We start from the raw sequence: 23,074 nt of genomic DNA, 5'->3' as shown, positions 1-23,074 counted from the left end.
TTGCCACTGCGGTGTTAACATTGTCGTATGTAACTACATACTAACGGCAGTAAAATATGTCATCTGCCAGTGTCGTTAAATTCTCCCCAATTCCGGGTCACATTTCTCCTGAAACATGTTTTGTTTATGTAGCTAGTATCTGGTTTAAAAGCCTTTATTTGCTGCTATATTCTATTATTGTCCACCGCTAACTATAGTAGCTGCAAAGCTAACAGCAGTAAAGTATGTCATCTGGGCTGCCAATGTTGTTAAATTCTCCCCAATTCCGGGTCACATTACTGCTGAAACGTGTCCGATTGAGTAGCGTTTTGGTTCAGAAGCCTTTAAAGGAACACGCCAAGTTATTGGGACTTTAGCTTAATCACCGTATCCCCCAGAGTTAGACAAGTCGATACATACCCTTCTCATCTCTGTGCGTGTTGTAACTCTGCCCCACTGCTAGCTTAGCCTAGCACAGATCCTGGAGGTAACCGGTTCCAACTAGCCTACTGCTCTGAATAAGTGACAAAATAACGGCAACATGTTCCTATTTACATGTTGCGATTTGTATAGTCACAGCGTGTACAAATAACAACATCACATGAGACACAGCCATCTTCTAACCGTATACAAACTGGGAACTATATTCTCAGAAAGGCGAAGCACTGCTACTTCTGCTACTTGTGCGGAGTGATTTGCTTGCAGCACCTGAGAAGCCCCGCGGTGAGGAGCAGAGAGTAGCAATGCTTCACCTTTCTGAGAATATAGTTCCCAGTTTGTATACGGTTAGAATATGGCTGTGTCTCATGTGACGTTGTTATTTGTACACCCTGCGACTATACAAATCACAACATGTAAATAGGAACATGTTGGCATTATTTTGTCACTTATTCGGAGCAGTAGGCTAGTTGGAACCGGTTACCTCCAGGATCTGTGCTAGGCTAAGCTAGCGGTGGGGCCGTCAGACAGAGTTACAACACGCACAGAGATGAGAAGGGTATGTATCGACTTGTCTAACTTGGGGGGGATACGATGAATAAGCTAAAGTCCCAATAAGTCGGTGGGTTCCTTTAACTGCTAACTAGCTACATGCTAACGCGACATAGCTGTAATCTTGGCCAATGCTGGTCATTTCTCTTCAAATTCCGGTCACTTTACTGCTGGGAAATGTCCGGTTATGTAATATTTGGTTTAGAAGCATAGACTTAATATACAGTCTATGTTTAGAAGCCTTTATTGGTGATTTTTCACTGTACAAAGTCCTATACTGTGTTGCAGTACCTGCAGGTTCAACCATGGGGTTCAACTTGTGAAACATGGAGGAGCCGGAGTTTCTAGGAAGCACGCTGGCCAATCAGAGCAGACTGGGCTGTTTTGGGTTTTTTTTTTTTTTTTTTTTAACCTTAAAGCATCTAAACATGTTCTAGTACAAACACAAGATGCAGCACTGAAAATAACCTGTTTATTTACTGACTACAACTGTTCTCAGGCAGGAGATCATTTGAGGCAATGTTTCATCACAAACAGTGATGGCCAGGGGCTTTGAAGAACAGTTAAATACCTTAAGAAATAAAACAGAAAAAAATGAAGGTGTGATTCTGCAAAAGACAAAAAGGTTGATAAACCACCCCTATAAACATTGCCATTATAACAATCAATAAATGTATTTTACCTTTAGCTAAATATTCACAGTAAATGAGTGCAACAGTATCCTACGTTTGCAAATAACAAGGAGGTGAAAGTCTGCTGCAGTCAAGCTGTGACCCGAGAAAAAGTAGTTTCATCATCCAAGTATAAAATAACAGAAAGATGTGTGTGTGTGTGTGTGTGTGTGTGTGTGTGTGCGTGCGTGTGTGTGTGCGCGCGCGTGTGTGTGTGTGTGTGTGTGCGTGTGTCAGCCAAATGCTCTCATGTGCTATAGGACGTCATCTGCGTTCCTCCCTTTCCGTTATTCCCTCACTCCTCCCTCTGTCTGCTCCTCTCCCTCCGTTCTCGTGCCGGCCCTTCCTCCGCCTCTGCCCGGCCACAGACCCCGCCGACTCTCGGGGACACACTAGTGAGGAATTGTTTTTAGCTCGGACATGACGAGATAGAGAGAGAGATAGAGAAAGAAGAAAAATAGCGGGTCGCATTGCAGCATCTCGCACATACTCCAATCTGTAGACATTTTTTTAGATTAATGTTTTTCTTAAGAGGAAAAACAAACTTTGTACGCCATGGAAATATGTAAAAAATCATTCCGGAGACTAAACTTGGACACAAACTGTGCCTTCTGAGCACAACCAGCGGGCTGGCAGACACTCAACAGGACCGTTAGGTTATTGCTAGCTAGCTAAGTGGGACCTGGACGGCTTGTGGAAAAAACATTTTTTTTATATAATTGCAAGCCGGATATCACTTTTAACTACGGGGGGGGGAAACACCAAAGTAAGTACTGTTTCACTTTCATGTCGGAGAGTAGACGTTATTCGTTTATGTCATTGACATATATATATATATATATAAGGGTTTATGTGCGCGTGAGTGGGGGCGCATGCTCCGCATCCTCGCTTCTCTCAGAAGTCATTACGCATTCATGTAGGAATCGGTTAATTAAATATATCTAACAGGCTTCTTATTTGTGTTTTTATCAGGATAAACGCATGCATGTCTGTGTATTGTTTTAACTGTCTGAAAGTACGTTAATAACCGTTAACCTTTGTTGTATAATATTGAAAACACAGCCTGGCGCGTGGCCCAGTGGTGGGTCGGTTTCTAAAGTTTGCTAACTAGCAGCAGATTATGTCACATTATCACTGTAACTACACAACTACAGGCCGCGGATACAACACCATGATTTACAGACAGAAATACCCAGGGTGATAGCACGTTTAGAACCTTTTACATAATGACTGTTTTTTTAATTACAGTGATTTGTTTCGGTGTGGGACCCCTTCCTGCTGCCACCATTGTGTTCTTCACTTAGCTAGCTTCTCCACTATCTCCCTTTTTGAATAGCTACATTTAAGCTAGTATGAACACCACGGTGACAGAAAAACACCCTCGAATTTAAAATATATCTGAATAAGAATCTCATAAATTGAGATAGGGTGGATAATCCAGCCACCGGAAGCCCTAATTAATATTATGGAAATAGTGTTGTTTTGTTTGTAACCAGATTTGTTTATATCACTATCAGCACTCATTCATACTCAAATGTGTGCAAATCTATGACATAATAATAGGCAAATATGTGTGCATGTGTTGTCAAGCATCCAGGTCAAACATCATGTTAATCTTTGGGTGAAAGACCAACACTATTGTGAAACAGTTAGTCAATTAATTAAATAGTCGATTAAGAGAAAATATATCACCAACAAATTTTGATAATTGATTAATGTTTATTAAGTTATTTATTAAGTAATGGTTCCAGCTTCTCGAATGTGATGATTTTAGGCTTGTCTCTGTTATATACACTGCAAATTGTGTATTTTGGGGTTATGGTTAGGCTCAATTTCATAGACAGAATAATTAATCTAAAAGATGATAATTGGGCTATATGGTTTAGTTATTGTTCCCCAGACCACAAGATACTTACTTACTATCTGTGGTTGTCAATTTAAAAGACTAACTAAATAATTAATTGGGAAGGGGAAACCCTCTTATTGATGAAAGCTCTGCATCCAGGTCAAACATTATGTTAGCCCCACAAAACCCTGACAGTCTAGAGGAGGAATACAGAATATAACTTCTATCTTTCCCTAACCTGAACAGAACATAACTTCAACTATCATCTGTCAATATTTACAAATTCTACTGATTTAGCTCTGTTTACTAACTAATCAGTAATTCAGTTAAATACATGAATCATTACCATTTAAAATGAAAGCCTCATATATACCCAAGGGCCATCTAATTGCTCTGGGCAAGGTAACTGTACTCAACATAAAGGGCATATATGGGCCTGAATCCTGTGGGGATCCGTGAGAATCAACATGACAATATTACCCTTACACCCCCTGAAGAGGCCTATTCAAATCACTCTGCTGCATGATTGAATCTCTCATTAACAATTCATGGGGGTCACAGGTATTGTAGTTGACTTTCTTGGGATCTCTTATCTATAACACAGAAGATTGGAGGAGAGTGATGAAACAGATCACTGCAAACAGGCTGTCTGCCCCTGTAATGATTTGACATGTTCTCCCTTTTGCAGTATACCATTGTATCTACTATCTTGTACTTTATTAAAAATGACACAACCGTTTTCAGTCAAACCAAGATCCAGAAGAATGTTTAAAATGTGAAGGATGTGCCTGACTCACCCTCAGAAACCCCTCAAAATGTCCAAGGCATGACTTGAGTTACAGCTGATTTGCAGAGAGCATGCCAGCCGCCTCTTCGGGTCAACGTGACCTATTCAAATAGGTAGATGTATTCAACCAACAGTCCATATCCAAGTATATTCAGTTACCATCATATGACTGATCATATGAAAATATTCACATTTGAGAAGCTGGAGCAGTGAATGTTTATATGTTTATGTTTTATGCTTGAAAAATGACTCGAATGTTAGATTGATTATCCAAATTTGCTTAATTAATTTCGGTCAATTGATTTTGACTAATAGTTTCAGCTCTATTACCTTAATCCTACACTAAATAGCATACTAATTAAATGAAAGATTATCAACCCTGTCAGGAAAGGTGACCCATTACATGAATTTATTACAATATTTAAATCAATTTGCAAAACAGTTAGCTTTATCAGTGAAATGTGCATTATGGAATTGCAGGTTTATAGGGTATCATTCCAGATCTATTTATACTGGTGCTAATATAATACCTGAGTTTTGGCACTGATACCTAATTGTACTTTCTTCATAACCTCACAATGAGGAATATAAAATAGTTTTTCCGGCAGAAACACAGTGTTTAATTTTATCTTAATTTAAAGCATCTACATAGAAACAAAACATAAAATTAAGTCTAAAATCAGCAAGATATCAACAAATTCAGGAAATATCAAAGTATTCAATGCCAACTTGTAGTACCTGACAGATCTTTACTTAAAACAATATTGACAATATTGATTTTTTGTCCATACAATACTGTAATGTTTTTAAAACCTAATATGAGCTACAGCAATGTTCAAGGCCATGAAATAATTCAGGACTGCTGACATTTTGACTCTTTTGTCTTGTGACCCTTTGTGATATCAGCATGTAATTGATGTGCCGTTCTGTCTCTGACTTATCAAACCTCCAAACTTGAGGTACTGAAAACTAAGCTTTGACCTCTTATTGTGTATGTTGTCCAGGCTGTCTGTGTCCTAGTCATTTTTTTTTAAAGTTGACGTTGGAATGAGTCAACTGTAAGTGAACAGCTTAAGTATGGATGGATATGAGTAAACAGGTAGTAGCTCTGTGCAATTAATCAAAATGTAATTGTGATTATGATTTTGGCTCCCAATGATCACAAAACAGAATAATCGAGAAAAAACAATTATTTAGCTCATTACGTTTTGCAAGTAAACTCTTATTTTCTTTGTGATCTGAATGAAAAAATACAGTTTAAATAGTAAAGTATTATGGCAAATTTCACAGTTGTATGTGTTTTTTTTACTGTTGATTTATTTAACTTTTTCCAGTTTTTTAAGTTCAATAATTGCAACATGTTTCCAGAAGTCAACGAGTAATCATGTTAAATTATCGTGATTTCAATATTGACTGAAATAATCGTGATTATATTTTTTTCCATAATCAAGCAGCCCTAATAGGTAGTTATGCACACATAGATGGTATGTTATGAATGACTCACTGCTACAGTCTCGTGACTTATGTTCCTTTTTTCGACTCAGTCTCCTGTCATTCAGATAAACAAAGTATTGGGTGTCTGTTAAACTCCATAAGATGTTATTCATCCATGGAAAGTGAATGGGAAAACTGGAGCATCCCCCTGGTATGGTGGCAGTGTGTTTACATTCTCTAAATATTCCTGGACTCTGTACCAGGTTCCAGTCTGGTCTGTTTAGGTTTTCCTCTGAGGCTTGTTCCCTAAACGGTCCAGTGTGTATCGTGTTTAGTTGTTCATTATCAAAATCTGTGTTGCCCATTCACAAACTTGTCCTTTTTCATGAATATTTACCGCCACCATCAATTCCAAGTATTCCTTTTTGGCTTAAAATTTTACATTTGCATTCGCATGAACTGGGGTAGACGCTCCATATTCATGCGGCATCTTGAAATATGTTAGCCGGTAAAGGACATTCAGGACATACTGCTCCGTGTTTGCGTTTTTGCTGTCACATGATAAACTCACAGGTACTGCTAATGGGTATTGTAGCTTCTCGGCTCCGGCAAGTTTGAAGAAGGAAACATGGAGGACCACACGTATTCAAAATCCAAATTTCAGGAACAGGAGTCTTCTTCGCCCAGAAAAAGGATATTGAAAAGAGCAAGAGACTGGCTTTTTGAAGGGTGAATGCTACCGTAGCTGTAATACGTACTTTGAACTGCGTGGTGCAAGAGAGTTAATTGCGATATATGATCTCTATGCTAGATGGGAGAAATTCCTACACATTGGACCTTTAATTTCATCCATTTTTGAGAAACTGCATTATGGCTTAGGATTCAGGTAGAGCTGAGATGAAACATCAGTGCATCTGGAGCTGTACTCTTCCAGCCTGATGTTGGGTCTGTGTTTACAATCACCACATCCTTGTAATGGACATTCATAGTGAGGAAGAGAGAGGAGACAGTCAGAGAACTTCCTTTCTCCCTCCCCTGCCAAAGGCATGCTTTATTTTTATTGGACCTTTGAAATGGTCAGAGTCTGGTCATATGATCCTGTGGGCCAATGGAATGTGTTGTTAGGAAAGCTGTGGGGGGAAACAAGCTTTAACATGCTGAATTCATCAGATGATCTCAACTAGAAACCCTAAAAATATCCTCTTGAATCCTAAATCATCTCCATGCGGCAGCCATGCAAAATATAATGTTTAGTTGCAAGCATTTCCTCCTTGATTGTTTAATTTAGGTATATGTGCATGTTTGTATGTTGAGCCTAATTACAGCTAATATATGTATTAACAGTTTGTAGTTTGTTGTTATTAAATGAAATAATTTATTAAATGAAATCATTTAATATGCAGAGAAGTCAACACAGTCTGTCTGCATTCCTCATTCATTCTGCCCTTTGAACTGTCTTTACTTGTGCTCAGAAGCTCATTTAGTTATCTGTTTTGGGTTAGATTACACTGCTTTTTATGGAGCCAGACGTGCCCACAGGGTTCAAAATGAACTTTTATTCCACCAGCCAAATGGCTAGTGAAAGTTCAAATTTTACTAGCCACTCAATAGATTACCATTGTTTGTTTTTTTGGCTTGTGAGTGAAGCAAATCTACCAGCCACTTGCATATTTTACCAGCATTTGGCAGGTAAATTGTGCTAATTTTGAACCCTGCATGCACACAAACTCACAAGATCTGACAGGACACTCCAGGAGAAGTGAGATGTAGTGCTACTGAAGTGGAAGTGTTGGCAAAATAACTTTGAAAAATATGTCACCCTTCCCATCCACTGTGCTGAGAGGAAAGAGAGAGAGAGAAAGGAAAGCCGAGTGCTCGGCCAGCCATTCTGTTGCAACAGGAAAAGAGGGCCATGACTAACATGACATGATGTGGAAAATAACCAACACACTCAATCATGGACAGTGTCAGAGGCTGAAACTAGAAGCAATATTATTTTATCTTTAGGATTGAATTAATGAAGCGTGGTGTATCGGTGTCAAACACCAAATACTGATCTGAAAACCTTGTATTTAAAGAACTAATCAGGGACTAAGACAAAGATAAGGGCATTGACGAAAATTCTAACTTTCTTTAAAAGTGTATTATTTTTGTGAATCTTATGCATGAAGTACACTGCTGCTTTGTTTAAAAGTCCTTGTCAAAGTTGTTTTACCACAGAGCTTCTCTTTAGGCAAACCTCAGTTCTTTACATTCAAGTCTAATTCCAGCTGCATATTTTAAAGATAGTCAAGGGAGGGTGCACATTACATACACATTGCTTAAGCTCTCTGGGCCAAGGAAGGAATCTTTCTTGATTACTGGCAGGGAGCAGCAGGGTGGGGATGGGAGTGGAAGTGATGTGGTTACAGGGCTTTGGCATTTACAGCTACAGTGAGTGTAAAAGGGGGGGTTACTGTAGATCTGCAAGGGGACTCCAGAGATGAGTGTGTGGGGGCGCCCCCGCTGCTCTGCACATATGGATGAATCATGACTCACATCCCTCAGCTGCTAGTTCTCCCTTTTACTCTCTTTCTCTGCCACTCCCTGAACTTAGCAGCAGAAATATTCTTCTCTGCACTGAGAATAAAAAAAGCATAGTTCGCAGCGGCTGTCAACTGTTTAGGAAAGAGCTGGTGTTGAAAGCACGAAGCTCAGTTGTTGGTCTGATTTCTCCTCCCTCACGTGGGCCTCCTGAGCTGAGCTCCCAGCATGTTGCTTGTGCTCTGTTCCAATGAGAGGGAAACATTGGTGCCATCATCTAATCCTCTTAATTACATGGTAGAAAATATTCCCATTAACAGATGTCTTCCCCTATACATAGGCTTGTATTTAAAGCCCCTAGAGCAAGCTCCTTTAGACTGCTTGTGCGTTCAGATTTTAGGGGGAACCATGTTTTTTAGGGTGTGGATTCTGCCTCTCGAACATGTGTAATAAACCCAAAGAGTTGGTTGCTGACTCCTTGTGTGTCCTATGTTGCAGGATGCTGTCTGGGCTGAGCGAGTGGTTCTGGCAGGAGCGGCTGTGGTTTCCAGAGGGCCTGGGCTGGGCTGACCTGGAGGATCGGGATGGACGAGTATACGCCAAAGCCCACGACTTGTGGGTGGCGCTACCCATCGCCCTTATATTCCTCATTGTGCGTCAGATCTTTGAAAGGTCAGTCCATTTTTTATGCTGTCTAACTGGATATCTGTGCAACCTCATCTATGTCTTTGGTTATTAATTCAAACATTTGCTTCCTCTATATTTACACTTATTTTCTGTCCTTTTGTCCAGTCTAACTTGTTTTGTCCCTTGATAGTTTCCCTCTGTTCCTTTTCTTTCTCCTCTAGTCTGGCCATCGGTTATCTCATACTCTGACCTCTAATTACATTATTTTTTTCCAGAATGCAGTTTCTATCCCAGCAATGATTTAATGTTCACTATGCTGTGCCCTAGTTTATAAGTACAGCCCAGTTCTTTCAAGTAATTCACATTGTTTATCACACAAGTACAGTGTTCCTGTTTCTAGTTGCTAATCTTTTAGAAATCAAGACAAAATTTGTTTTTTATTCCTAAATCCCATTCGAATCATAGAGTGATAAATTATAAAGTGGGCTAGCTGAAAACTTTATGAATATGATAAGACAAACAAACATTTACATATATAAACATGAAGGATAATTGTTGCTCTTTGGGTTATCACGCTACACATGGCTGAGAGGCTTTCTCGTCATCCTGAATTTCATCATCCTAACCTCTAATGATTTTATTTGCTTTTTATGTCTATTAGCTTTGTTTATCTCACACTTGAGTAGATCATTTCTCACACATTAAAATAATGTCCTTGATTGCACCCTTTACTGTCTTTAACTTCTTTACATTTCATCTCCTTTTAATCTCGACAATGTTTTTGTGATTGCAGGACGGTGGCTACACCCCTGGCTTCTCTGCTCGGGGTGAAAGAAACAGTGCGGCTCAAAGTCCCTCACAACCCCACACTGGAGTCCTACTACTGTAACATTACCAAAAGTCCCACACAGGTACATGTTTGCACCCATACACACTTAAAAAAAGACAGAGTAGCGTGCTGTGTGTGTTGCCAGGAAATTAAATACTTAAATCTGACATTTGTGTTGTTCTCAGACTTCAATAGCAAGTCTTTGCAAGCAGACTGGCTATTCAGAAAGACAAGTGCAGCGATGGTTCAGGAGACGAAGGAACCAGGACAGACCGAGTTTGCTCAAAAAGTTTCGAGAGGCCAGGTAAACTCACGCACACACATACATATGCACACATGTCTATAGCGCTATGGAGCAGCTGCCTACCCTTGCGTTCCCCCGGCTATATGAGCACATTTCTAAGGGCAAAAGTAGCCCTCTATTTTTAACATGCACTTATTATAATGCCACTATGCTGCTACCATGCCTGTAGCATTGCCCCAACTCTTCTCACACATGCACAGACAAATCCAACCATCCACACTCATTAGCACAGGGCTTCTGCAACAGGGGTTCTCTCACCACTGTTGGCTGTTTTTATGTGTGAGCATTACCTGAGTTAAACCTATAGCATGATCACCTGACAACACAAGGCTACTGAAACTAGCTAGTGTCAGCTGGCAGATGACTCAATGTACAGTATTACAGATAACCGTATCTATAAGAGTGCCATAAACAGCAGCAGATAGCATAATACTGCTGACAAACACTTTCTTAGATGATCTGTTAATGCATTATTCCACACAGTGTGTTGTGTTCAACGTATAACTTCTGTGTATGGACGTTACCATTAGCTTCATTGTCATGGTCATTGTACATGTGTGTCGACAGATCCATAAAAGCTTTTTTTACATGACTTGAAGGGTCAGTTAACCCAAATTACGAGAAGACACTGACCTAACTGAGAGCTGGAACTAAAGAAATAGTCCCTATAAAAACCGTCATATACTTTGGAAACAGTAGTTGACAAAAAATAATCTTCTCACAAGGTCTACCCAGTCGCTGTTCTGGAGCAGATTGCTTTCTGAGCTAAGGATAAGTGGGATTTTTTCCAGTATGTCTTAAAATAATAGTCAGGTGCCCTCAAAGGCCCATAAGCTTGCTGTAATAATTTCTCCTGTTAATAATGGACATTAAAGGTCCCATGACATGGTGCTCTTTGGATGCTTTTATATAGACCAGTGGTCCCCTAATACTGTATCTGAAGTCTCTTTCCTGAAATTCAGCCTTGGTGCAGAATTACAGCCACTAGAGCCAGCCTCACAATGAGCTTTTCTTAGTATGTGCCATTTCTGTGTCTGTAGCTATTGAGGAGGAGAGGGGGGGGCAAGGTGGAGGGTGGGGTGTGGCCTTGACCAACTGCCACTTCATGCCCATTTGAAAGCCATGATGTCTCTCTCTCATGGGTTGGCCAAATTCTCTGGGCGGGCAAAGCAGAGAAAGGGGAGGTAACCTTGCTCCTTATGACCTCATAAGGAGCAAGATTCCAGATCGGCCCAACTGAGCTTTCAGGGCTCGGTTTACACCTATCGCCATTTCAAGCCACTGGGGGACCATGGGCAAGCTGGGGGAACGCATATTAATGTTATATTGTCATATTAAAAACCTCATAAAGTGAAATTTTCATGCCATGGGACCTTTAAAGCTGTGGTATGCAGTATATTTTTGATGTCGTTTTTAAGAGAAAACTAGACTTCTGCACCTCTGCTTGGCTCTGATTTCAGGCTTCAGAAAATGTAGTCCGTGACGGGAGATTTTGGCCAATCACAGGGCATTTCAGAGAGAGAGTGTGTTTCTATTGGCTGTTCAGCACATGCAGACAGAGAGGGGAGAGGGAGAGCTGCAGAAAGAGCTCTCATTCTACTTGAAATTCTGGCATTTTTGTTGCTTTCTAGCTACTGCAGCTTTAAAATATATATATATATCAGTGTTTCCTCTATGTTGATTGGCAATTGGCATTTTATTGCATGACATAAGTATTTGATACATCAGAAAAGCAGAACTTAATATTTGGTACAAAAACCTTTGTTTGAAATTACAGAGATCATACGTTTCCTGTAGTTCTTGACCAGGTTTGCACACACTGCAGCAGGGATTTTGGCCCCCTCCTCCATACAGACCTTTTCCAGATCCTTCAGGTTTTGGGGCTGTCGCTGGGCAATACGGACTTTCAACTCCCTCCAAAGATTTTCTATTGGGTTCAGGTCTGGAGACTGGCTAGGCCACTCCAGGACCTTGAGATGCTTCTTACAGAGCCACTCCTTAGTTGCCCTGGCTGTGTGTTTCGGGTCGTTGTCATGCTGGAAGACCCAGCCACGACCCATCTTCAGTGCTCTTACTAAGGGAAGGAGGTTGTTGGCCAAGATCTCGCGATACATGGCCCCATTCATCCTCCCCTCAATACGGTGCAGTCGTCCTGTCCTAGGGCACATGACTAACTTTTTTCACTAGGAGCACAGTGACCCCCTACTGAAAATTTTAGGGGCACAACCAGAAAATTTAGGGGCACACACCGTAAATCAACATGCTAACCAAATATTCACATTTCTACTAATTTCCACTGTATTACTAATAAATACTTTGATAATAGATGCAGAAATTACAATGTGCTGTTTCAAATTCAGTGTCACTTTTGAAGATGCAACATCGAAGGCACCATTGCTGTCATGACAGTAAACAAAATATTTAAAAAATATACCAGCTCTGGTCTACAACTAGAGATGGCCCGATACCACTTTTTTGCTTCCCGATACCGATTCCGATACCTGAACTTGCGTATCGGCCAATACCGAGTACCGATCCGATACCAGTGTCATATATTTTATTATGTTTTAACAAGTGTATACTACTATCCCTGTATGGATGTGATATGATTTCTATCTTTGTTGTCGGCTGGCTCAGGTTAAACTCTTTGTGAAACATGAACAAACACAAACAATGAATGCCCCAGAACTTTCTTTTATTCTCCAGTTTGACAGTCAGTTATAACGGAAAAAGAACCTAAATAAACTACTTTAATGTAGATTATCTTTAGGACTTTATTACGTGGTATCGGATCGGTGCATAAACTCCAGTACTTCCCGATACCGATACCAGCGTTTTAGGCAGTATCGGAGCCGATACCGATACTTGTATCGGTATTGGAACATCTCTATCTACAACTACAATGAATTCAAAATTAAACATGTATTGTTTAGGCTATCTGAACCAATATTGGTACAGATACCTGAAATTATGGTAAATTTTTTCAGTACTTTCCCTCTGTAATTACAAAACAATTATTTCAGTTGTAAAAATAATTCCAAACCTATTTATCCTATGTACTTAGAACATTATGTTATTTTATAAGAATATGTTACACTCTAAAGAAATTAAACAAAAATAAAAATAAAACCCCTCCCTCTCTCCTCCCAAACCCATCCCTACAACCTATTAAATTGAATAATTATTCATTTCTTACTCACTGTAACTTGTTTAGCTTGTTGTATTTTCATCATGACCGTTTTCAATTGCTCTTTAATGTTTCATGTAAAGCTCTTTGAGTTGCCTTGTTGCTGAAAGCTGCTGTAGAAATAAAGTTGCCTTGCCTTCAAACCTCAGCCTGTCAGTCAGTCACCAGGGCACAGTTGCACACTGTTGTGCCTGCTGCTTGTCTCAGAGGAAGTGTAACGTCAACAGCACCGTGACTGTTTTTAATATTATATAGCAGCAAACGCTGTCTGTATGAAGTTTTTAAAAACTGTAACCATACTTGAAACCACTTTATCGGCATCACTCACTGTGACTTCAACAAAACAGCCGATGTAGTTTGCGCCGATCGCACCTCTGCGTGTGTGTGCGAGTGTGTGTGTTTGTTACCACCGCTCTCTGTCAATTTTCAGAGAGGACAGATAAGCTTGCGCTTACGCGCTCAGGTACCTACATTTTGACATTTAACGTGTAAAAAATGGGGGCAAATTTGCTGGTTGCACATGTGCGACTGGATGTTAAATTCAGTCGCACACTCAAATTTTGGTCGCAAAATGCAACCATTTGGTCGCAGTCTGGAGCCCTGTGTCCCCTTTGCAGAAAAGCATCCCCAAAGAATGATGTTTCCACCTCCATGCTTCACGGTTGGGATGGTGTTCTTCGGGTTGTACTCATCCTTCTTCTTCCTCCAAACACGGCAAGTGGAGTTTAGACCAAAAAGCTTTATTTTTGTCTCATCAGACCACATGACCTTCTCCCATTCCTCCTCTGGATCATCCAGATGGTCATTGGCAAACTTCTGACGGGCCTGGACATGCGCTGGCTTGAGCAGGGGGACCTTGCATGCGCTGTAGGATTTTAATCCATGACGGCGTAGTGTGTTACTAATGGTTTTCTTTGAGACTGTGGTCCCAGCTCTCTTCAGGTCATTGACCAGGTCCTGCCGTGTAGTTCTGGGCTGATCCCTCACCTTCCTCATGATCATTGATGCCCCACGAGGTGAGATCTTGCATGGAGCCCCAGACCGAGGGAGATTGACAGTCATCTTGAACTTCTTCCATTTTCTAATAATTGCGCCAACAGTTGTTGCCTTCTCACCAAGCTGCTTGCCTATTGTCCTGTAGCCCATCCCAGCCTTGTGCAGGTCTACAATTTTATCCCTGATGTCCTTACATAGCTCTCTGGTCTTGGCCGTTGTGGAGAGGTTGGAGTCTGTTTGATTGAGTGTGTGGACAGGTGTCTTTTATACAAGTAAGCTGTAAGGAGTTCAAACAGGTGCAGTTAATACAGGTAATGAGTGGAGAACAGGAGGGCTTCTTAAAGAAAAACTAACAGGTCTGTGAGAGCCGGAATTCTTACTGGTTGGTAGGTGATCAAATACTGTCATGCAATACAATGCAAATTAATTATTTAAAAATCATACAATGTGATTTTCTGGATTTTTGTTTTAGATTCCACCTCTCACAGTTGAAGTGTACCTATGATAAACATTTGCAGGAAAACATGCAAAATCGGCAGTGTATCAAATACTTGTTATCCCCACTGTATGTGTGGAAGATGATATTTAAGCAGATTGATGTTCTGCATATGATGCTCGAGTGGATGTGAGAAGACGTACATGTGACTGCATGTTTGTTGCTCTCTGGTTATGGTGTGTCTTTCACTGTGCGTCTTCTGAATCAATCTGTTGTTTGTGTGCACACAATAGGCTTCTGTTACTCTCCCTTATTTTCCCCACTGGTATAAATCTCTCTTCTTTCTCTGTGTTCACTTTTCTGTTCTTGTGTTTCTCTGTCCATGTCTCTCTGCTGCTGTGAAATCCCCTCTTTACACCTGTACGAGGCTGTAGTGGGAATGGACTCTTACCGGCTCTGTTACAGGATATTGAGAGGGAATATTGTTTGACAGCTCTCGGTGTGTGATGGCACGTGTTCGTGTGTGTGTGTGTGTGTGTGTGTGTGTGTGTGTGTGTATGTTTAAGTGTCTGCTGGTAGAAAATGTGTCTCTTGTCTCTTCCTCATTGACCGAGTACAACGTGTGTGTGTGTGTGTGTGTGTGTGTGTGTGTGTGTGTGTGTGTGTGTGTGTGTGTGTGTGTGTGTGTGTGTTTGTGTGTGTGTGTGTGTTCTCTTGCAGTTGGAGATTTACATTTTACCTTCTTGCTTTCATTGCTGGCCTGGCCGCCCTCATCGATGTGAGTACTGCCATGTTAACCTCGACTCCTCCTCCACCTCTCATCTCTTTATGTTCACATGCTCATTCATCACCTGTCTTGCCATCGTAACATGACAGTTTCCATGGTTGTCTGTCTTTTTTGCTGTGATGACTGCCTCTCGCACTGTCCAAGGTGCAGCGTTGACTCATTGCCATGCTGAGTCAGTTGATATAAATACATCTGTCGAGCTCTGCTGTCTCATTCACAACGCATCTCTCCTTCCAGAAACCTTGGCTGTATGACCTGAAAGAGATGTGGCAAGGCTTCCCTGTGCTGGTAAGTCTCTGGGATGGCTAGGTACACTGAATACCCCAGGGTATCTGCAGAAAAGTCTTTAAAAAAGCATTTAATTCAGTTCCATCACAAAAAGGCCTTTAAAGCTATTTAAAAGTCTTTTTCAATGAATATTTTCTCTCGCCTACCAAATGTTTTTTTGAATGTGGTTGTTGGCTTTTGGGAGACGTTACAGTTCTATAAACCACATGTGAGACTGGTGCAGGTTGGTTTTGATTGTGCAGCAGGAGGCTGTTCAATCCTTTTTTATGGAGATTTAATCAGCATTATCAGACCTGTAGCAAACACTGTTGCTACTGCTAGCCACAGTAGCAAGGGAGCTCATCAACTCATAAATGTCAGTTTTAGCAAAAACCTAGTTTGTTAATCCATCCCTCAGTTTTCTGCCCCTTCTCTGGTTCCAGGCCATGTTAATTGATTAATTATATGACTTGTTCTATACAGCCAGGAAGTACTGACAAGATGTGATGTAAATGTCGATAAAAAATATGTACTTAATAAATATAAATAGGCCTTATTGTCCCTACTGGTTTTGCGTCATTGTTTGACCGATATGGCCGTGAAAAGGGTATTACATTGCATTTTATGATGTATTTAAAAGGTCTTAAATTCAATTTGTTGAACACTGCCGAAACCCCGATGCACATATCACAAGACGCCCTCCTTCTACAGAGTTCCAAATAGAGCTGAAATGAGTAGTTACGCCATTCATTTAGATAATCGGTTTGTCGTTTAAGTACGTTTTTAAGCAAAAATGCTAAAAATTAACTGGTTGGTCTATGTGTAATAATCAACAAAATATCTTTAGGTTTTTGACTCAACATGGGCTCTAGGAACTTGTAATGGACATTTTCAAGACCAAACAATTAATCAGTTGATCAAATGAATAATGACAATACGATTAACTCAGTAATAGTGATGATAATGCTGAGTTGCAGCCCTAGTTCAGAATATAGATTTGCTCACATTGGTGTATGGATTTTGAAAGTAAAGCTGTTTCCTCTCCTTCAGACTCTCCTGCCATCTCAGTATTGGTACTACATGATTGAGCTAGGTTTCTACAGCTCTCTGCTCTTCAGTGTGGCTTCTGACGTGAAACGCAAAGTGAGTGAATTGATCTCTTCACCTCCTTTGTTCAGGTGGTATTATGTAAACAACAAGACTTTCATGGGAACAGAATACAAATATACACAACAATTGCTGTTAATGGAAAACATATAATTTATACAAACAGTATTTGGTTTACCACTTTTATGGTTAATATATGATGATTAACTGTACGCACAAGTAAGACAAAGTCTGTTCTTACTGACTGATCAGATTGACATCTGGCATTGACTGTGGGCTGGACATTAGACTGTTGTTACACGTGTGTGTGTGTGTGTGTGTGTGTGTGTGTGTGTGTGGACTTTGCTCAGCCAGGGTCAGCTAAGCACAGTGGGGGGAAATCTTGCCAAAGAGGCACAATAGCCCTCATTTATCAAAAGTGCGTACACCCAAAACCACGGTGACTTTGAGATTTATCAATATGGACGTTGGCGTACGGCACGCTCAAATCCTACGCCAGCTCAGGAGATGGTGTACATGTACGCACGTTTTGAGTTAGTGCGGAAATGCGCAGAAAAACAATTCCTAACACCACAAAACGCAAACTAAAAGAAGACCTCTATGCGCCGGTATGCAACACTGTTTTAGCCTGGGGGGGTTCTGTACAACATCTCGCAGGAAAACACGGTGCCATAAATGTAGCGATGGAGCCAGATGACCCAATGCCCGGAGAGCAGTGTCCAGAACAGCCCTAACTGGGGGCTATACGAAGGAGACAGGATATCATTCCTTGCTTTTAAAAGGTAGCCTATAGTGTTATGTTTGGCAATGATATTCAATACAGGAAACATGACGATGCACAATATTTTTTAATTTATTCTTCAGGTTTTTGTTTCTCTTTCAAGTGAATGATTTATTTCTGCCACTGACCAAGTTATTTTGGCTTGTTTTTCCAGGCCCTCTGCTGTCAGGAGACATTGTCCAGCACGGGGGGCGGAGGACACGCGCTCTCCCTCAGCTGTTGCCTCGTTCCGACTCATGAAAAAAAAACACGAGTAAAATAAAAAACCCTGCATAAACTCTGCTACCGTGTGTTTATTTAAATATAAGTACAACTACATATTTAGGCCTAAGAGATTGCAATAGAAGCCTGTATATTACTATTAGGACTATAGAAAATGTGTCGATGTATAAATTAAATAGGCTAAACTTCAGCTGGAGTCCGATTTACCACGGCAACACTGTTGACCGCATCAGTGATCTCCTTCCATTCCGCATTCTTTCTACAGCCTGTAATACCAGTTTTCAGGCTGCCAAATAGTACACTTTTTAATGCAAATGAAACGGAGACATCACGGTTTCAATCTCCACCTCTGAAAAGTGCCGCTTCTCAGCCGGATTACGTCTCGCCATGTCGTGAATTGTAGGGGCGAGGCCTCAAAACCCAGAATATATTGGGGCGTGTTATTCTAATGACGATCATTTTCAGCCGCGGCATTTATCAAGGGCAGGTATTGCGTACACCTGGATTTCAAAGGTACGCACAGCTTCATAAATCAGGCGGTGAGAGGAGTGTAAGCATAATCTTACGCCAACATATACGCCCGTTTCTACGCAAGAATGATAAATGAGGGCCATTGTGTTCCTCCAACAAATTATTCTAACCTAGATGCCTCTTAAACAGGATTTACCACTTCACACACACATACACCCACACACAAAACATACAACACACAAATAAATATTCCAAACAGTTTCCTTTTCGCAGCATAACTTCTATGTCGTCTTTCCACCTTCTCTTTAGGACTTCAAGGAGCAGATAGTTCACCATGTGGCGACCATCCTCCTCATCAGCTTCTCCTGGTGTGTTAATTACATCCGTGCTGGAACTCTCATCATGCTGGTTCACGACTCATCAGATTACTTCCTTGAGGTAAATGTCATTCATACAGTTATTCATTTTGATTAGCGCACTTTGGCAAGCAAACATATAGATGGGGTCAGTATAAATAAATGGTGTTAACATGCTGCATCCCTACTGAGTTTTAAGTTTTGTTCACACATGATTGCAATGCAACTTCAACTACCGTAAGACAAATTCTGACACACTGCCAACTTGTGGAGAAAACTAAACTTCACGTCATCTTTAGTTGAATAGAGGCAAACCGGCTTCCATTTTTATTATAATATAAACAAATACATTATCCTTTTATTCTTTCTTCCTTTATTCTTTCTTTCTCCATCTGACAGTCTGCAAAGATGTTCAACTATGCTGGGTGGCGAAATGCCTGTAACTACATCTTCATTGTATTTGCTGCAATCTTCATTATCACTCGGCTGGTCATCTTCCCCTTCTGGTACACACACTCACACGCTCACACACACACACACACACACGTTTTAAGCAATTGTTTTAATGTCTTATCGCAATATACACCTGTATGTTGTTTAAGTTACATTTTCCTTAATCCTCACTATCTCTATTCCAGGATTATTTACTGTACGTGGGTTTACCCAGTGACCATCTATGAACCCTTCTTTGGCTACTACTTTTTCAACGGACTTTTGATGACTCTGCAGTGTCTACATATCTTCTGGGCTATCCTCATCATACGCATAGCAATCCGCTTCCTCACCAATAACGTAAGCAAAGAAAAAAATCAAATTTAAAGTTCAAATTTAGTTAATTCATCCATTAAATCCATGATTTAATGGATGAATCATGGACACATCTGCGCTCACATCTTCATCCTCCAGCACTGGTTAAAACACAAATAGCAATAAATAAAGGTAAACAAGATAAAATAAAATACCAGAAAATGCAAAAGAAATAAACATTTGAAATTTGACACTGAAAATCTGCAGTTGAGACATTTGAAATACCAAAAGAAGTTAAAGTTAAAATGAAGGTCCTCAAAGAAATTAAAGTTTCAGTGTAGCGCTGAGTAAAGTTGAAGTGAAAGTGCTGACAGGTTTTGAAAAGTGAAACTGAGCTGAAAGAGTCAAGTGAAGTGGAACTCCTGAGAGAAAGTAGTGCCAGTTCAAGTGTATGAACAGAAAATCCATGTCAGTGTCAACTGAAGTGCAAGAATTGAAAAGCAGTTGGAGCAAGCCGTGTATAATAGTAGTTAGAGGGGCTTTAGACACTTTGTTCAAGGGTGAAGACCTGAGAGCTAAAAGGGGTTGGAGTCTCCCTTCAAGTGTAAACTTTGAAAGGAGTTGGGGTGTCACTATAGGTGTAATCACAGAAAGAAGATGAACTCAGTTATTGCATTGCAGTCCTGTAACATTGTCGGGAACAGTTTAAAAAAAGGATAAAAATAGATGCAGCAGAACCAGAGATGTAGTCTTTTTTTTTATTATACACATTCTTCTTACTTGTCAAAACTTGGTGCCTACATTACCTACAATGCAACTTGACCGCTGACAGTTGAGTTGGAGATTAGGGTTCATTAAGCTAGTAGCAGTTGATGTAATGTAATGAAATATAAGAATATATTCCATATGTACATACATACAAGGTATGAAAGAAATGTGATTTTACAGACCTCTTGTGCATAACCAGTTGCACACACACACACACACACACACACACACACACACACACACACACACACACACACACACACACACTTTCATGCATGCAACTGGATGGTTTGTTCTGACACTGGTCAGAGCTCCAGTACAGTTTGAGTATTTAATGACATGTTTCGGCCTGTTTTTTGTTGTTTTTTTATTTTCAGGAAAAAGTTGACGATGAAAGGAGTGACAAAGAGGAAACAGATGAATCAGAAGAAGAGGAGGATAAAAAGTACATGGAAAAAAATGGACCAGTGCAGAACGGTCACACAGTCCACAACAACAACCACCGCAAGACAGAGTAAAAGTGTCAGGACAAAAGAATGTGAGAAGGACTCATATCCCTCTGTAGGGGAGCAGGAGGGAGGGATGGCGAGAGAAAGAAGAGGGGATTGTGGTTTAGGGCGGGGCCAAGTCATCCCCTTTAAACCAAGAACAGCAGGTATCCTGAGGAAATTTGACAGTTACTTTTGCACACCACAAACACTCATACATGTTCATTCGTACTATTAGAGGGCACAGAGATCCAGCAGATAATATACACTACATTAGGTGGCATGGCTTTTTTGCTTTGTCATTAGAGAAAAATTATCATTGTCAGTGTGTCAGTCACAAAATTTCAATAAGGCAGGGAAGAAAATGGATGGAGGATGGGGGTGATGCTGCTTCTACTGCTTCTAGCTTTCCTTGTTCTTTGTGCCTTAGAGCCAGCTAATGGCTGGTAAAATGCCATTTTTAAAAAGCTTTCTGCTTTAATCTTGTGTTGCTTTATTTTGTTGCACCTTTTTGTTTTCTAATAAAAGAACAAAAGAGTGAAAGTGAGATAATAGGGCATTTAATTCCCTAATTTTTTCCTTGTCTATGCAATTATGTAAGTGTTGATATTGCAACGTCTTTGCACAAACACAGTGTCTCTTATATACTGTAATAACTTACAGTAGGACTATGGCCTCTGGTCTCCAATGCAGCCCGTGCTATTTATAAATTTACCTTGTTTAAGGTTTAAAGAGTAAATCTTGCTTTCTTGTTTTAATTTCGGTTCAATTCTTAATTTAGTATTGTACAATAAATTCTTCCAAAAGAGATGATCTCTGATTTGCAAAGGTCTTCATTCTCAGTTCTTTGCTGTTTGAGCAGGCAGAAATACCCAAGTGCTTAGCACAAACACTGCAATATAAATCACTGCTTCCTGCTAGTTTTGACAAAGCTGAATGTTTTTCCTTTCTGGTTTGGCTAAAGCTGTTTGATACAGTTGAGTCTTGAATCATGCTGATGCTGCCACCTGCTGAAAACCAATGACTCAACAAAATCATTGCAAAGTTGGGATGCTTTGTTGAAATAAAGGAGTTTTACTAAATAGAATGGAATGGGACAGATTAACCAATTCCGGATTTCACAATTATGGGCCAGATTTCTTCAATTCACTGCCTTGTAGCCTGGGTTATGTTTGTTAACCTGGGTTAGAATTTACGTGTTGATCTAAGTGAATGATTTTAGGTATGATTGTGTGTATAAAACGGGTTTTGATGTTAAAAAATATTGAAATCAATTTTTAGCAATTTAGTGTTTGAGACTTATGAGGAATTCAAGAAATGAATGTTGCAGTTTCGTTGTTATGCTTTAGAGTTGGTTGTATGTCAAGTGCCTTATCAGTAATGTATTGGAAGCTCTGTCCTGTCTTCATGTCCACTTGTTTTCTTTCCTGTCTCCACATGACAGATCTAACCCTAAGACTAGTATCTCCTACCTCCACTGTCTCATCCATCACTCCTCTTCTTCATAAATTACCTTCCTTTCAAACTCACCCTCATTCCACCACCACGTTCTTTTTTACTAACCCAGACCAACCGGCAACCTCTTTTCCCCCGGTGATATAGAAGAAACAGCTGTCCTAATTACAGTGTTATTTGTTTCTTATTTTGTATTTTTTTTGTTCAATGATGCCTAAGTATTGTTATTAACAATAAAAACAAAGATCATGAATCACAATGAAAGCATTTTTATTTTCCTTTTTTGTACATCATGTCTGCAAACAGTAAATCTTTAAGTTTATAAATTCCAGTGCAAAAAGACATGAGACCATAAAACATTATTTTGTCCCTTGAAACTCTTATCTGGCATAATGTTAAAATACAGTAGCATGGACACAGTCCTTTAGCAGAAAATAGGTCATCCTGTTAAATCATCTAAGAAGATTACCCCATAAAATCCGACCTCTCACATTTTATTGTAATTACTTATCTACTTCTACTTGAAATGGAAACCCAGTACATTTACTCAATTACTGTTCTTAAGTACAATGTTGAGGTATTTGTGCTTTACTTGAATATTTCCTGCAACTTTCTACTACATTTCAGCTAGAAATATTGACCTTTTTACTACTTTCTGCACAAAAAATCTTTTGATACTTTGATTTTTCCTGATAATACATTATGTACCTAGTTACTTCAATATAAACTTTATAAATGAAGACTTTTACTATTGTTACAAGTATTTTTATTGTGTGGTGTTACTTATACTTTAGTAAAGGAACAACTCGTCTTTACCAGTGCACTTTAAAGTAGGTGAAGTTGTGAATACAGGGCTTTTACCTGAAAATACAGTGTTTTTACATCGAGACATTGCTAGTATAACTTAAAGATAAAGATTTCAATAACTCCTCCAACAGTGCTGAGATATAATAACAATGCCATCTGTTGGAAGAAGTTCTCAGATCCTTTACTAAGCAAAGTGCAGAAATACAAGT

General features: G+C 39.9%; 1 protein-coding gene across 1 annotated transcript; it reads left to right on the top strand.

Annotated features, from left to right (window-relative positions):
* The first annotated feature begins 1,939 nt into the window (after positions 1 to 1,939).
* cers2b (ceramide synthase 2b) lies at positions 1,940 to 22,317 on the top strand. The gene is made up of 11 exons (XM_028580197.1): positions 1,940 to 2,406; positions 8,729 to 8,902; positions 9,651 to 9,768; positions 9,872 to 9,990; positions 15,330 to 15,387; positions 15,634 to 15,684; positions 16,714 to 16,806; positions 18,554 to 18,682; positions 19,000 to 19,106; positions 19,239 to 19,392; positions 20,493 to 22,317. The coding sequence occupies exons 2-11, from the start codon at positions 8,730 to 8,732 to the stop codon at positions 20,631 to 20,633; spliced, it is 1,143 nt and encodes a 380-aa protein (XP_028435998.1). The 5' UTR covers positions 1,940 to 2,406; position 8,729; the 3' UTR covers positions 20,634 to 22,317.
* The last annotated feature ends 757 nt before the right edge of the window (positions 22,318 to 23,074 follow it).

The sequence above is a fragment of the Perca flavescens genome, chromosome 6, assembly GCF_004354835.1.
Source record: "Perca flavescens isolate YP-PL-M2 chromosome 6, PFLA_1.0, whole genome shotgun sequence".
In the NCBI taxonomy this organism is placed as follows: domain Eukaryota; kingdom Metazoa; phylum Chordata; class Actinopteri; order Perciformes; family Percidae; genus Perca; species Perca flavescens.
This window is presented reverse-complemented; position numbering and strand designations above follow the sequence as displayed.